General features: G+C 41.6%; 1 protein-coding gene across 1 annotated transcript in view; it reads right to left on the bottom strand.

Moving 5' to 3' along the window:
• Nucleotides 1–2,463: 2,463 nt before the first annotated feature.
• Nucleotides 2,464–17,020, bottom strand: part of KBTBD11 (kelch repeat and BTB domain containing 11) — a 28,094-nt gene continuing 13,537 nt past the window's right edge. Inside the window, exon 2 of the mRNA XM_074947780.1 lies at nt 2,464–10,411. Within this exon, the coding sequence (XP_074803881.1) occupies nt 7,416–9,401 (1,986 nt within the window). The 5' untranslated portion in view covers nt 9,402–10,411 and the 3' untranslated portion in view covers nt 2,464–7,415. The remainder of the gene's footprint in view (nt 10,412–17,020) is intronic.

Here is a 17,020-nt window from a genome sequence, read left to right as displayed (position 1 = left end):
CAGCATCTTCCATAAATTGTAATCCCACTCCAAACTGACAAGCAGGTGTCACTGCTGAGCCACACCTACTTCACCCTCCCCTGAAAAGCTAAGAATATTAATAACTGTTTCTGGTGGCTATCCACAATGTGCTAGACTGCACAAACCTTTTATTCTATCATGATTAGACATTAGAAAAAGTTCCTGTCAGGGTGGTTAAGCACTGGAATAAATTGTCTAGGGAGGTTGTGGAATCTCCATCATTGGAGACTTTTAAGAGCAGGTTAGACAAACACCTGTCAAGAATGGTCTAGATAATTAGTCCTGCCACGGGTGCTCGGGACTGGATTAAATGACTTCTCGAGGTCCCTTCCAGTTCTGTGATTCCAATAAAAAAACCTGCAAACTGATAGTGTCACGCTTACAGACTAATATGGATATAATTGTCATGTTCTATTTATAATATGCATTTGTAAACACAACAGTTTAACTCAGCTGTAAACTGGTTGGGGGTAGGGACCACCTTTTACGCCTGTGCTTATAGAGCACCTAGCACAATGGGATCCTTGTAGACCTTACCACAGTACAAAATGAATAATCAAGAATAATAATGTGTTGTTCCCTTTCTCCCCATCCACTGGGCTTTTTGTTTGTCTCTCCTTAGGGCCTGTCTACACTATGCAGCTTTTAGCGACAAGGCTTTGTCAACACAGCCTTGCCACTAAAAGTCAGCGTGTGTAAACACTCTTTGTCGGTACTTTGTTGTCACTTTTGCTGACAAAATACTTCCAGCCCCGCGAGTAGCATTAGCTTTGGCGGCTGGAGAGCGCTCCTGCCGACAAAGCCACGTTCACGCTGCTGCAGGGGGGCTTTTTAAAGTACCTGTGAAAGACAAAAGTTTTGTCGACAACTTCACAGCATAGACATACCCTTAGATTATAAACTCCTCGGGGAAAAGATTGTGCCTTCTTATATGCTTGATATGTGCTCAGAGGAGCATTGGAGCTGTCAGAAATAAGTAATAATTTACTTCACTTGTAGCCAAGAAACTGATTGACATTCCTCTTATTTGGGTTCTCAGCAAAGTTTCTCTCTCTTGAAGTGACTACAAAGCACACACTATAGGTGTAACCCACACACCTCCTGTGTGTGGTGTTCTGTCCCATCAGTGGCACTGAGACCACTTAGAGATTAATGAGTCTGCTCTACAGTCTTCACTAAGGGCCATATGGCTTTTAGCTCATCCAGTAGAGGATCATGTATTAAGCTTCAGAGGTCCCAGGTTTGATCCCGCTCATCAATGACCGGGCACAAACTACGTTTGGAGCCAGTCATCATTAATTGACTGTAAACACAGCTGAAATTTGACCCTATGGGCCTAATCATACAGGGAGATGGGTGAACACAATTTCCACTAAACTCAATGTAATTTGCATGCATACATCTCCTAGGATAAGGCTTGATGTCAGCACTATATTCCCTGATACTTAATTAGGCTCCAACAGACTTACTTAAACCCACACCGGATGTGAGAGTGGAAACTGGAAAGTGTGTACATTTAAACTGGGTGGAGGAGGGGAAGGTGTCCACTGAACTTATATATTCTTACCCTATTCAGTTAAGTGCTTTTCTTGCTGCATTCTTCTCTTCTGGCTTCTCAGTAAGTTACAGCAGATGAACCACACTTGCAAACCGTGGGCCAAACTCAGTGATGAGGTGTAAGAGTAAGGGAAAGGGCAAACTGCACAGTGGCAAGGTGTGTGTGAGGACAGTTGAGTTATTCCATATTTACACTGGTGCAACTGACAGCAGAATTTGGCCCTAATTAGGTAAACATAAGGGAGTCTAAACTGGTATAGTCTGCCCATTAGGGTAGCTTAGGAAGAGTTAAATTTACACCATCTTTGAATCCATCTCATCTTGCCTGTGAGTTTGGCCCCCTAGATCTCTTTCAGTCTGGCTGTGTTTTAACTTCAATAGAACTGGACTCCAACTTATTCACAAGAAAAACAGCAGCTGGAGACAAAGTAGTAAATTTGAACTATAGGCTTGATTGTGCTCACACTTGTGCCAATCTGCAGTAACTCCACAGAAGTCAAAGGAGTGGCAATAAACTGGTGTAAGTGGAGAATCAGGCCCTATGCCTCCCTTAGATTTGCCAACTATCAGGAATCTGACATATTAAATATCAGAATACACTCAGGCAAACTTAACTGTAACTTTAGATACAGTTAATTAATGTATTTTAGCTTCTTTATGGAAGCAACAGTAAGTGGAAATTAACTGTGCTGTAGCCCCCAAAACTTGTCTCCAGGTTTGGGAGTGATATCACTTCCCCAACCTAGTACCACCATTGCACTTACATAGCAGTCAATTAATTGGGCTTTTTAATAGCAAAAAGTGTATTTCAACCTTGTAGTACAAACACATTACAAAAAGAAAATGTGGTCTTTCAGCTGGAGTAGCAACTGTTTTCAAAGCACGGTGCATTTTTTTCAAACTTTTGTAGCATGATCATGAATACCATTAAAATGTATGTGCCAATTACACTGTACTTAGAACTTCGATCCCCTGCTGTATGTTAAGAATGTACACAACACTGTTTAAGTATTGTAAACGATATAGATTACTGTATATAAAATAATTTCATAAAGAAAGGACACTGACTACCCGCAAAGCCCTAAGGGGAGCTTTTGCGTTTGCATGTATTTATTCCATTACAGCATAAATTAGACTACATAAAAAGCTTTACAGTGATTTTTGCCTAGATATTTAAAACTGAAAGGTTAATAAATACATCAGTTACAAATGTAATTCACCTGAATTGTACACAGTGTCTGAAGCATTTGCATTCGTTAGTCTGTGATAAATGACTGTATCAACGTGGTCATTTTATAGTTTCACAAATTTGTCTAGGGTTTATTCATCACTAACATTAATGCTTAAGAGCAAAGCATGAGCAAATAAACTAGCTCACTGAAAAATACTGTATTTGTTTGAAATGTGCTCCAGTTATGGAAAAAATATAAATAGGAAAATGTGTTTACTGAACTATTTTAAGACGACTGGCCATGTATTCTACACTGGCTAAAATACTACTTTTGGCTCCCCCATTGCTCTCCCCCAACCATTATTTTGTTTGCTTTGGCTAAATATATGGTAATTCAAAATAAACAAACAGAACAGAAGACAAATTCACATTTTCTCCTATCCGCTGGATAAATGCTGGTAACTAGTGAAACTGGGAGTGCCTCTAAAACACAAAATAGAATACTGATTCCTAATTCTGGTAAATTTACTGTAGCGGCTCCTACGACAATACTTTTCTTGGGCCAAAATGAATGGTGTGACATCAGCGGGATTGGACATTTCTGAGTGCAGAATGTGACTCAAACAGTTTGTGGGCCAAATTCTGTTCTCAGTCGTACTGGTGTAAATTAGTGGAATTATTCTATATTTACACTGATTTAACTGAGAGCAGAATTTGGCCCTCTAAGTGTACATAAGACCCTAGCCTCCTACCTTTGGGTATTATGCAACAGGATCTGCCCAGCCTTAGATTAAAAGGTACTTTTCTTAGAAATTACTTAGATCTACATTCTGCTATCACACCACACATAAAAGGCCTTTCAATCCACTGTGAGTTCAGTGCACAGAACAAAGGCAGGATATTATCCCTTACAGACAGATTCATTAAATGACTCACTACAGTTACTTTAATGGTACCTTTCGGATATGATATTAAGTAAGAGTTTCTCCTCTTTTCTTATGCTTTAATAACTGTACCAAAATCAATGTCATTGATAAAAACTGAAACTTAGAAAGAAAGAACTCACTATAGAACTTCTGGTGTTTGTTCAAGTAACAAATGCTAGGTGTCACTACAGAGACACAAAGCAAATCAACGCAGTTTAAGCTCTGTGCTTGTAAAATGGAAAGAATCTGTGGAGCAGTCACTGGAATCAATGCTGTTAAAGCATGAAAAGCAATAAGCTACTCATGAACAATAAATAACCAAAGGTACTGAGAGCAACCACTTTGATACCTAACCAAACAGCACAGGAGAAGTACAGCTTTCATGTGAATAATTTATTCTTTTTGCAGTTGAAATTCTATCAGCTGTTTATTTACAAGGGATTTCATTGTGCATGGAATTCACATTAGCTACTGCACAACAGATTTATTGATTAAACAGCTATGATTAGCATCATTCCCATATGGTTTAGCAATTCTTGGGTTGAGCAAATAGGGATATTCTTTTGAAAATTATTCCTTTTAACTGGTTTCAAGGTATAAACAGGAGTTTTATAAACTGTGTTGCAGGAATTAAGGTTCTTTCTCATGTCATTGCTTAGTAGCTCTCCGTCTCTTGCTAACTTTGCTAGTAAGGCTTGCATTTCATTTCACTTGGTACATTCATAACTGAATTTAGTACTGAATATATAATGGGGGGAAAAATCACAGATCTACTTAGGAAACATGGGACAGAGAATAGGAAACCAGCTAGAAATGTCTTTAAGTTACCAGAAAAATCAGTCATCTGGCTGTGATTATGCAACTAGGGTATAAAGGAAATTCTATTTGACTGACTACTACTAATTAAAACCAGATTGTGCTCTCACTTTCACAGGGTAAATAGTGAGAGAACATTTTGGCCCAATACTATCATTCTTAATCTGAATGAAATAGTGAAAATGTCTTCATGGTGTCTGTAGTACTTTTGATTTAATCTTGTTTGTTTATTTTTGGTTGGTTTTGTTGTAAAGTGTATTTGCAAACATGTTTTCTAGTTATAGACAGAAACAAATATCTTAATTATGATAAAGGTAAATTTCAAACCTTTGCTGGATGTTTGTGGAATATCTTTATACATTTAAGGTCACAGTGGTTTCCCAAAACTAATCAAGCAGCATTTTCATGAAATACCACCAAATTAAAATGCAAAGGGGAAAAAAATTACAAACCTGATTAGCTTCCTCACTAGAAAAGTAGTATAAATACTGTACTAGATAAGGTATTCAAATACATAAACAATTGTATAATTGTACTATGAGATAAAACTGACATTTCAATATGTGCATTTGGTCCTTATACTGGTTCAGGCTCTGTTTCAGCAATACTTGCACGCTGCTTAGCTTTAAGGGTTTGCACTTACAGAACCGTAAGCATTACCTGTGCTACAATGATATGAAAAATAATTCTAATGCACACAAATCATTTTTTCGTTAGCCTCACAGCTCTTCTGATACTTAGAAGGCAATAATATAATTAGGAGCAAAATGCAAAATTGTATTTGTCCAGCTGAGGAATTAACTAATCTGTTACATGTATCAGGAAGTAAAAGATCAATATCTAACTTTTGCATGTATGCGCAACATAAATTCTAACTGCAGTGTTAAATCCTATTTAACCAACTAGCATGCTGACTAGGCTAAAATGTATATAGCCCAGTCATAAAGTCCTTGTTCAGACAACACTTACAGTGAATTCATTGGGGGAGATTATTTGACTAAAGGCTTCATGATTGCACCACTGGTTTCTAAATAGTATTCTAATCAGATCAACTACATAAAACATCAATAAATCATAAAGATAAACTCTGTGGCTTCTGTCTGTCAAAATGATGTCTCATGGTAGAATCTGCTGCCTTTCTTTAGAACTAGCAATGAGATATAAGAACTTTACTGTTAGCACTCTGCTAAAAATAAGATATTTTAATAAAACAAAGATTCTTCTACTGCAGTTCTTTGATGTGAAGTTGCTATGTCTTTCTAGAATGATGAATACTCATAAACAATTTTTTTCCATTATCAAGTGACAATTCCAGGCTGAATTAACAACAGCAAAAACACTGGGTCTATTTTAAGAAAATGGTTTCTCATTAATTACTGTAAAGCTAAACAGATTTGCTGTATCCTTCTATTGGATGTCTACATATAAAATGTATAAAATAAATGCAAGTGTGCTTTTTAATACAGCATGCCTGTCCAGAAGGTCTACACTTTTTTTCTGAATAACATGATAAAAAGTATGCTTCAACTTCCCATTATATCATTTTTCTTCTCTCTATATGCTGCTTCCTAAAAAATTATTCTCAAAAGATTCAGAATCCAAATGAAAGTATATGGCATCAGTAAGAACTATAATTGACAAGTGAATTATTAATTACAACACTCATTTACCTCAAATAAATAAATCAGCCTCTCAATTAAAAGATAGGGAAATCTTAACATTATGCTAGTACGTAAGTATAATCAGCTTCTCTAGCAAACTCTTGTTTTTCTTGTTCTCCCATGATAGCCTTGTTCTATGCTGGAATAGTCTCTTACCACAGGCTACTGGACATAAAGTGTAATATGTAAACTGAATGCAATCAGTTTCAACGAATTCACATTTAGTTTAGGTTCATTTTCATTGATTTGCAGGTAATTAAAGAGCAGTGAAATACAAAATGTTTCCCCCAACACTCAGTGGCATCCACAGTCATTTCAATCTGCCATGAACTGAACAGCTTTGCTTCCTGTTTACTATGATTTAACACTTCTGATAAAAAAGTAAAGCATTGTCTTTTACAGAAATTATCATTTCTTTCAGCCACAATTCTGCTGTGCTATGGTAAACTGACTTTTCCTCTGTATTCCAAATCTGAACATGTGGCAGGCATTTGTGTTGCTTAAAAACTTTAAATCTGGTCTCTGTTAAATCATTCGTTGTGGTTGCAGATTCTTGGGGCTACAGTACCATGTCTTCCTTAAAGAATCTATTGAACCAAAAATGAAAGAATGCAATTCAGATGATCTCCTTACACTTTTCTAACATATGAGCTGTTGAGTAAATTGGATTCCTTTATGTAGCCAGCAGTATTCACAACTGATATCCAAAGGAGAGAAGAAAACGAAAGGCAGAAGAAGCAGCCCCTCTTGTGTATATATACAAGAGCAACACTATTATTAAATATTCCATTATAAGCTTCTGTTTTCAGGGATTTATATAACTCCAGGAGGAAAGGTCTTCTCCAGATTGGGAACTGGCCCACATTATCCCAAAGATTATCCTATTTTAGCAGCTTTTCTTTAATTTGCTTGGCTGCTCACCAGCGCCAAGGAGTGAATTCTTCCCGCATGAAGCAAAGTAAAGATTAGAGTGGTTATAACCAGCACCGGCCCTAGATCAACACTTCAAGAGGGGCACCCCAGCCCTCTAATGCATGCATACCTTCTGAAGGTGCCCCTAGTCAGGGGCTGTGGCTGTCGGGCAGGCTGCTGAGCTAGGGGCAAGCCCAGCTCCCTCTAATCCTGCCAGCTGGTGCGGGCCCCTGGCTGGATGTTTGCTGTACAGTAGTGGAGAGGCCCCAGACCAGCTGATCAGAGCACCACGCGGAAACCAAGCACAGCCCCTTCCCGCAGTTGATCTGGCTGCCCTCACGCCAGGCCCACTCAGAACACCAGGGGGCTCTCCGGCTCCCCAGCTTTGTCTGGCTTCTCTGGCAGGGTGAGCACAAAGGGCAGGAGGACACCTTTGGCCTCGAAGGGGGCCTTCAGCAGCTCTGCGTCGAAGCTGCCCGGCAGCCCCCCGTCGGCCTCCACCTCGCCGTCCTGGGCCAGATTGAAACGTAGGGTGCCGGCCCGGCTGACACAGTAGATGGTGCTGCCCAAGGCGGCGCAGCGGAAGGGCTGCAGGGGGCCGCTGCTGGGCCTCAGGGAGGCGCACTGGCTCCAGCGCTTGGCCACGGTGTTGTAGCGGAAGACCTCGACCCCGCCGGCCTGCCCCTGCTCGCCGCGGCTGCCGCTCAGGTCAAAGCGGTAGATGAAGCTCTTGAAGGCCACCATGTCGGCGGAGCGGCGGCGGCTGCTGTTGTAGGGGCACTCCTGCCACTCGTCCCGCCGGGGGTCGTACTTGAGCAGGCGGTAGAAGAGGGAGCCGCCGGACACGTAGATCTCCCCGTTGCAGGTGGTGGCTTCGTGCGCCACGGCGAAGGCGCCCTTGGGCAGCGGGGCCACCGGGCTCCAGCGGTCGGCCCGCGGGTCGTACCTTTCCACCGTGAAGAGGCACTCGCCCCCCACGGCGTAGAGGTAGCCGTCCAAGGCCAGCAGCTTGAGCTGCGAGCGGGGCTGGCCCAGAGGCCGCACCTGGCTCCACGTGTCGGTGAGCGGGTTGTAGCAGAAGACTTTGTCGGAGAGGCGGGCCCGCTGCTCGCCCGGAGCCACCGCGATGCCCCCAGCCAGGAAGAGGTAGTTGTAGAGGACGCACATGGCGCAGCCCTTGGCGTTGGCCTCCTCAGGCAGGCGGGTCAGCACCCTCCACTCCTTGGCCGCCTCCTGGTAGCAGTAGATCAGGTAGCTGCTCTCCTCCAGCGACACCACGGAGGAGGGGCTCTGCGGCCGGCTGCTCTCCCGGCTCTGCGGCCTGCTGCCCGCGCTCAGCCTCTCGAAGGCGTCGCTGACCTCGGCCACCAGCAGGCTCCGCTTGCCGGCCTCCAGGCGGCGCTGCAGGATGAGGTCCCGCTCGGCGCCGCTCAGGCGCCCGTAGACGGCGGGCTCCCGCAGCACCTGCAGGTAGTGGTCGCTCATGAAGCGGTAGGCGGCCTCCCGCAGCTCCGCCAGCCGCTGCTTCTTGGCCAGGCACAGCAGCTGGTAGCAGTTGTCGAGGCGCAGCTGGGCCCGCATGGCCTCGGCCGCGCAGTGCAGGGCGCAGGGCATCTGCAGCACGCGGGCGCCGCTCACCACCTCGGCCAGGTTGTCGTGGCGCACCTCGCCCATGCGGGCCGTGTAGACGTAGTCGATGAGCAGGCGCAGCGCCCCGTAGCTCACCCCCTTCACCCGCAGGATGTCCCGGGACGAGCGCGCGCGGAAATAGTCGCTCTTGGCCGCCAGCACCGACTTGTGGGCTCGGATCCGCCGGCCGGACACCTCGATCACCAGGTCCGGCTCCTCCGAGACCGGCTGCTGCGGGCTCCTGGGCTGCGCTCCAGCCTGGGGACAGTAAGTGCCAGGCGGCGGCCGGGCGATGTCGCCTCCTCCCGCTTCCCCCTCCTCCTCGGACTCGGACGCCGCGTTGTTAATCTCCCACTGGCTCTTCACCACCCGGCTGCAGGAGGCGGCTGCTCCGGGATCCTGCTGCGGGGCTTTGTCCCCCGCCCCGGGCGAGCTGAAGCACAAGGAGGAGCTGAAACCGCAGGGGGCTTGCAAAGGGAGCGCGCCGCTTTCCCCACCCCCGCGCTCCTCTTCCCCCGCTGCTGCGCTCCCTTCCATGGAGCCGGGCTGCGGCTGGCCGCCGTTGCTGCTCTCCGCTTCCCCCAGCGCTTTTCCAGGTGGCCCTAGCTGCTGCTCCGCTTCTCCGCAGAGCCTCTTTGGACAGGTCTTTGCCTCACTGATATTCCCATCACCTGGATAAAGGACACAGGATAGGACTGGGCTCTCCATGGCTCTAGCAGAGGCTGGGCCCGGCTAATGTCCCCACACACACACACACACACTCCCAGCAGCACAGTCAGCCACCCCTTCGCCTTCCGCTTCTCCCCTCTCCCTTTTTACTTTTTTTCCCTTTGTGGTTTAAGGTTGAATGTTACTGTGGGTTTTTCTTGCTCAACTCTCCTTCTTGGCACATGGTCAATTTCAGCCTTGTTTCCAAGCCTGGACTCCTCTCACATGCTGACAGCAGAAAGGGGTGTGGCGGCAGCCGTCCCTGCAGCCACTCGCTGCTGAACTTTTGAACTTGACTAATTTCAACATTGTATAGATATCTGTAACCATAATGTGTTTGCTACAGCTTGATTGCTCAGAGTTTCCGTGAGTGGCATTGACAGATCAATGAAAAATAATAAAGTATCTCACTGCCTGTACCTTGGAGGATTTTGATTTTTTTTTCCTCGCGCAATTTAGCTTTCTATGAGCTTTTTTCCTATTTTTTCTTCTTCTTCAGAGTAAGGGGTATATGTTCTTTAACAAGTCAAAGATCATTCCGTTTTAACAGTTTTGATTTACCTAGATGTTCATCTCAGCCTACATGCATTTCCCAAGATCAGTTTGACTAATTGCACTGTTTTATTTCAGCTCAAAGAGGAGCTAAAGATTTTCCTCGGACTTTCAGCTCTGATATTTGCAGCAACAGAGTCAACTAAATACACGGATGTGTGATTGTATTCTGCGATTATTGCCCCACCCTCGGAAGCTGTCGTGCTCGATGGCATCCTTTTGTGTTGTTTTTTCAATTGACTGTGCTGAGGAAATTTGATCCTTTAAGATTAGAGTCTTAACTATAGTTATGTCCATAATTTATTTACCTTAAGCAACTATTTTAATAGGAGAAACTAACTGCAGTTATGAACAGTTTTTAAACCAGTCAAGATTTCCTTGGAATTATAGGCTCCTTGAGATTCAAGGTGGTTTCTTCAGTTCACTGTTTCTTACAGGATTCTATGCATTTCTCGTTCCTGTTTAAAAGAAAATGTAAAAAAGTTGATCAGTTTAAAACAAAATAATCTTCAGTTTGTGGTTGTTATTAGAGTTTATTCCAGAGGAGTTTTGTACGAGTATAACTGAATGTTTTTTAATGGTGGATATTGCATCCTGAAATTTGATTATGAAATTGACTAAAATGAGGTTAATGCAAACCACAGTTGTTACAAAATACATACTAGAGAATTGCTTGATACAGTTATGAAAACAAACAAAAAAAAGTAAACTGACAAATGTGTCACTGACTGATCTGGGTTGCTGTGTAGTCCCATATATGGATACATGAAGTGTTATAGTCTCCAGCTCATTCTAGGAGGGTTTAGGCCTCTTGCTCATAAGAATAAGAAGTGGGTAGATTCACAGTATATAGGTCAGTACATGAAGTTTTCACTGGGAAACTGGAGGTCTGTGTGCCATCGTTGAAAGTTAGATTAGATTTCCGAACAACAGTACCACAACCAAGGAGTTTTTTTAAAATCTTTGTTACATAAATGTAGAATTTTAGTAACAGCTTAACCGAGACTTTTTTAAAAAAGGATTTTCCTAGGTTTTGTTTAAGTTCCAATCACTGATAATGATCATATTGTCAATAAATTGTCTGTGTTTAATTTCATATTATATGGAGCTGCAGTACTGACTCCACAGTTTGTAACTAACTATTTATTATAATTTTAACTTGACCACTTTCTACTTCCTCAATCATACACACTAATTTCTGCCCAAAATGTTCCATATGGGACATTGGACTAGATGACTAGATGACCTTCTGGGGTCCCTTCCAACCCTGATATTCTATGATTCTATGATATGGTTTCTTGCCAGTAGGGATTATTTATTTATGGATTTAGTAAAATTTGAGGTAACTCAAACAAGGCATTTTGGAATGTTAGACAAGCCTAACTTACTTTGACTTTCTTTCTTGAAAATATAACTCAAACACCACTTTGCCTGGAAACTCCAAATGTGAGGCTGCAGCTGGCAAACACAGGCTGGCATGGATAATCCTTGTTTACATGACTAGCCTCATTTATTTTAACAAGATGTGTGTTAATAAAGACTATCATGTTTATAAGGGCTTGAAGGACTGGGCTTTCATTTTATTCTGTCCTCACCAAGGATTTGTGTTGCCTTTGAAGGCTGCTTAGAAAGATGGGAGATTAATATTGGAATTATTTGCTATGAATATTTGAACCTGTGAGAACTCCACAAGGTTTTAATGTAACTTGTACATTTTGATAGAATTTACAGATTTCAGAATCTCTGCATTTCTAGTATGGGTATTTTGAAGTCTAGAGCTGAATTGGCCAGGCTCATGGACTTTATGAACATAGTTTGCAGATTCCTTAAATCCAGAGTTGAACCAGTTAGACTGGACTTTATTGCCTTCTGAAGTTTAGCTAAGCAACTCATCTTCTCTGTAGCTTTAATTAAAGAAGAGGAGCTTCTGCTGATCCCCAAATCCCTGGGGAGAGAAGCAGATTTTTTCTTCTTCCCTCTCTGCTCAACAACACACTAGATGCTCCCCTTCACTACCCTAAGCAGCAGCTGATCCATTACACATCTTTGTAACCTGGAGTGCAAATGAAGATTTGCTCTGATCCTCTTCATCCATTGAGAAATCTGGGGAACAGCAACAGACCCCAGTGGACCTGGGCTTCTGCTGTTTCTCCTCAGGTTTTCCCCACACTGGAGAAGTGACACTGGTGAATAAATATAAGATACGTTGACACATTCATAATTCATTGTGAGCAGGGCATTTGATAACATGCTTCTATATACTCTTCAGTCTTCACAATATTAAATTCACTAGGTAGTTGTTTTGCTTTCTAACCCATCCCAACATAGCCATGATGCTAAATCAAGTTACACCCTAAATACGGCAAAGATCATACAGCAATTATGCTGTTAAAAAACTCTGAAAAGCATAGTCTTGAATGTAAGAAGGTTTTCAGATTTTTTTAAGCTAACAACGTAACTGTCAATGGAGTACAATGAACAATCTAAATAAATGAGTGGAGCATTTTGCCTTGGATATGCATTGTCAATACTGCCCCTTTATAGGTCCCTGCAGACCTCTGGGACATCAGCCCTTGGGCACCTTGGCTTAGGCATGCATTGTAGGTTCCTGAGTTGCTAAGGATGCAATGGCCTTAACACCTTGCTGGGTCCCAGTACACACACTACTAATTGCCTTCAATATCACAATCTGATATCAGGCTCCCTGCCTTTGTGATCCACTCCTCCTAACTTCCCACCTCTTGACCTACATCTGCCCTCAGCAGGATGGAAAACGCAGTCAAAGATTGACCCTTAGCAGATTCCTCACACTATTACTGCTTAGTAGATTCATCACAACAGACTCCTTCAAAAAAGCTTTACAGTCACAAGTCTACTACTAGTTGCAAGTAAATAAAGAGAGGGGAAGTTAAAGGAAGAACTAAAATAATTAATATTGACTTTGATGCATGATTATGGGTTGAGTTTAAGAAGTGACTAGATAATGGTTACAAGCATCTACATATGGAAAAATGTGTTCCTGCTTGATACAACATCCAAATATTGTGTCCAAGTTGTAGAAGATGCCATTCAGAGAAAATTATGACAGAAGTCTAATGTCGCTTACTGAGCCCTAAACCTTTCACATATTCACATACGTTTAGCTGGGATGTTCAGCTTACCATTGAAACCTTGTTAAGCAAGAGGTAGAACCTAACACAGTCCTAGCAAACATTGTGAGAGTTTAAAAAAACTAAAATCTTCAGTCACCAAACTGAAAGGATTGATGCCCCACCTTCCCAATGACCACTCGGTGAAACTTTCAGAAAAATTGTCTCTAGATTTATTTTAATTGAATGACTATCAGTATACTGAAATTTGTACTGAGCATGAGGAGGATTTAATCAATCATAGCATACATTTTACATAACAAAGGACACACTAAACTAAAAACTTAAGTAAGAGATTTTGGATGGGCTTGACAGATTAGGCTGATGACAGCTGTTGCAGTGGAAATCTGGTCTAATTAAAAACAAACTTGGAATCACACAAAGATAAAATTGGAAAACAATTCAGAGAAGCTATAGAACTTTTCCCTTAGCCAGCATGAGGGATCCCAAAATCATAGGTCGAGCATAGAACAAGAGGAAGCTGAAAAGCTGATGGAATGTAAAAGTGTATTCTATCCTTGTCTTCCAGCATATAGTTTTGAAATCCAACTTTTTATGTCACATCATAAGTGATGAAGGAGGGTTTTTCATTTCAACAAAATCACCAAGAATTATGGAAATAATAGAAGATAGCTGAGTTCATAATTTTGTCAACTTTTAAAAGATCACCTTGGCTTCAATCAAATGTGTTTTTAGCACTTTTGGATTAGTTTGGTCAAAGCTTTCAAATGGGATAGGTGCTGGAAAAGAAAGAAAGTTGTTTAGAAGTATTTTGGTATCTATGGGCTGATACAGGAGTAGTAGGCCTATCTCAGTAGTAGGCTGGGGCCTCTAATATAGGAATTATATTAAATGGACTCAAACCAGTATTTATTAGGTTGGGTTTGGCCTAGGGTGATGTAATGACAGCATGTTAATGGACACTGGAACTGCCAACAACCATGAACTGAATCCACATGCTTGGCAGTGATACACTTGCGACTTCCTGGATGTGTACCCATCAGTCTAGCAAACAGAGATAAGATAGCTTGATTAAAGACACTTAGACTGCAAGAGGCAGTTTTTTGACAGAGGGAGAGGCCTTGTTCTAAGAGAGAGATGCTATAAGAACATATTATGGGTAATATTTCTTTGTACTGAACCCACATAGCTGTTCTTTCATAACATCCAACTAGATGAATGTTTCCAATTACCTTTTCTTTTCTCTACTTTTTGAGCTGTGCCAATGAACTTTGATTCAGGTTACCTCTTACATCAAGATCCCCTCTATGCCAAGGAGCTGGTTACAGTTTTCTGATTCACAACCCGAATCAGCTTCAGCCCATCCCCAGAATAAATTAGAGCAGCATTTGCGCTTCTTAAGCTGCTCTATTTTACATTGGCTGGCTGTGGTCCACAATGGACCATACAGAGAATTGGAAGAGTGTACATGCTGTCTACCCCGCCCCCACATATCTTTAATGCCAGGATGGGGAACAGTGAGTGATTGGCATAGCATCTTGCTATGCCAGCTTTATACCAGCTGAATGCTGTTCTAGGCTGGGGGAATTCTCAGTTAGATAGTTTGGGCCAGATTCTGGCCACCTAAACAACCCAAAGTGTCCTGAACTGGAGGAGAGAATCTGTCTCTCGTATTTATTTAAAAAAACTAGACTTAAGGAGACCATTAAATTGAGAATAGCCAGTATATGGACTCTTTGGAGTGAAGGAACCTGACTCTAATCTAAGAGAAGGGTGAATCAGGAGAAAAGTGACTGCTTGAAAGGCTGATGTAGGGCAAAGAGCTTTACAGATCTCCTTCCCCAAGCTGTTTTGCAGGAAAGCTAATGAAAGCTAGTGTGGCCACAGGGAGAGCTAAAGGGTGCTAGGCCATTGTACGCTAACTACAGTAGTCGGTCTTGTAAGTTCCATGATCTGCTTCTCATGGAACCAACAAGCTCTGCAGATATGCTCCATGTTATTCCTAACTTGTATGAGTCCTCTCAGAGAAATTATAATATTTGCAAACCTCTCTGTGAAGTTCAACTCTAGCCTCTAACTTATAACTCCTGAATTTTCCATTCAGACTTATTAAAAGTAGTCCTATGCATTAGTGCTTATTGAGGGCTATTGTATAAAACAAACTTGATGTTGTCCATGCAAACCACTTCAAACAAACAAACAGAAAAAGAAAAACAACTATTGTTTTTAAGTTTATATCCTAAAAAATTGTTTGTTTGATTAACCTCAAACTTTTGGGGAAAAAAAACAATTTGTCCTCTAGTGACAGACCCATGAGAAATTTCAGGACGAAAGGAGCTTTTTTTTTTGAAAATTGGGGGTGCTCAAAATTGGGCTTATAATGGAAATTTACTAATTTGCCCTTACTACAGGATGTGTTTCATAGAGTTCACAGCATCGTATCCTCTCTCAAGTTGCTTATAAAGCTTCTTCATGACCTCTCCCAGTTTTATACTTTCAGAGCTCTTAATAGAAATGCATTCTTTCATCTAACAACTCATTTTTTCCATACAACCTTAATAAAGAAAATAAACTTTCATAAAAAATTCTCCTCTGCCTAGAAGACAACACATGATCAATTTCATATAGCTAGGAGCGCTTCCTCAGAAATTCAAGAGGAAAGGGTAGGGGTTATGGCAAAAACTGGTCTTATAATAGAAATATTGTCAAAAATGTAACTATGGAATCACTAATATGGCTGCACTATGAAAGAAAAAAAATATTGACCATTCATAGTGGCCATAAAAAATACAGGCTTTCCTAAATACCATGTTAATAGGGATAAAAATTCTTACAAGGAAGATATTTTATTGAGTTCCTTTTCATACAAACTCTTCAAAAAGTGCGTAGGAAGGAAAAACATCTCTTAAGAGCTCTCACACCATATGGGAAATAATACACCTACGGAACTGAAAAGCTAACAATTTTAAATGTAAATACTGTCTTAATATAATTTAAAAGAAAAAATGTCTAACACAAAGAGCATATGCAGAAACAAGATTTTTTTAAAAGACTACAGCATGTGATGGGAAAACCCTAGAGCTGCCATTTGTGTCACAAAAATAATAAAGAGCAGAATACGAAGGCAGAGCAATAGGACACTGAATATGTTAAAGAGCCTCTTATCTGAAATCATTGCAAGCTCCAGGAGTGACTGCCTTGCAGTTCTACATGTACAATATGGTTACACATAGATAAATTTAAGTCTGGTCATTATTACTTTTTAACCATGTCTGCACATGGTTACCAAAAATCATTTTAGATGACACAAAGCTGGATACGCTATAGTGACATTATAGGGTCATAGTGGATAAGCAACTCAACATGAGCACCCAGTGCAATGCTGTGGCAAAAAGGGCTAATGTGAGCTATGGATGTATAAACAGGATATAATGAGTAGGAGTATGGAGGTGATTTTACCTCTGTTCAGAGGTAAAATCCAGCATTGGTGAGACTGATAATGGGCTACTGCATCCAGTTCTGGTGCCTGTATTTTAAAAAAAAAAGGAGTTGAAAAATTGAAGAGGTTTCAGAAAAGAGCCACAAAAATGATTCAAGGTGCTGGAGAAAATGCTTTACAGTGATAGACTTAGTGATCCATCTGTTTAGTTTATCAGAAAGAAGACTGAGAGGTGACTTGATTACTTTGTACAACTACTTTAATGGGTATAAAATATTGGGCATTAGGGTTTTTTTTATAATCTGGGCCTAACAAGAACCCATTGTTCAGCTGGAAGCTGAAGCCAAAACAAATTCAAATGAGAAACTAGGCATAACGTTCTAATCGTGAGGGAACAAATTACCAAGGAAGTGGTGACTTCTCCATCTCTTGATGTCTTCAAATCAAAACAGGTCCTTTTTTGGAATGCATGATTTAGGCAGAGACAAGCTATTAGGCTCAATCCAGGGGAAAAGGTA

This window comes from Natator depressus, chromosome 3 (genome assembly GCF_965152275.1).
Source record: "Natator depressus isolate rNatDep1 chromosome 3, rNatDep2.hap1, whole genome shotgun sequence".
NCBI classification, from domain to species: Eukaryota; Metazoa; Chordata; order Testudines; family Cheloniidae; genus Natator; species Natator depressus.
The sequence above is the reverse complement of the archived record's forward strand: the minus strand, read 5'-3'. Positions and strand labels throughout refer to the sequence as shown.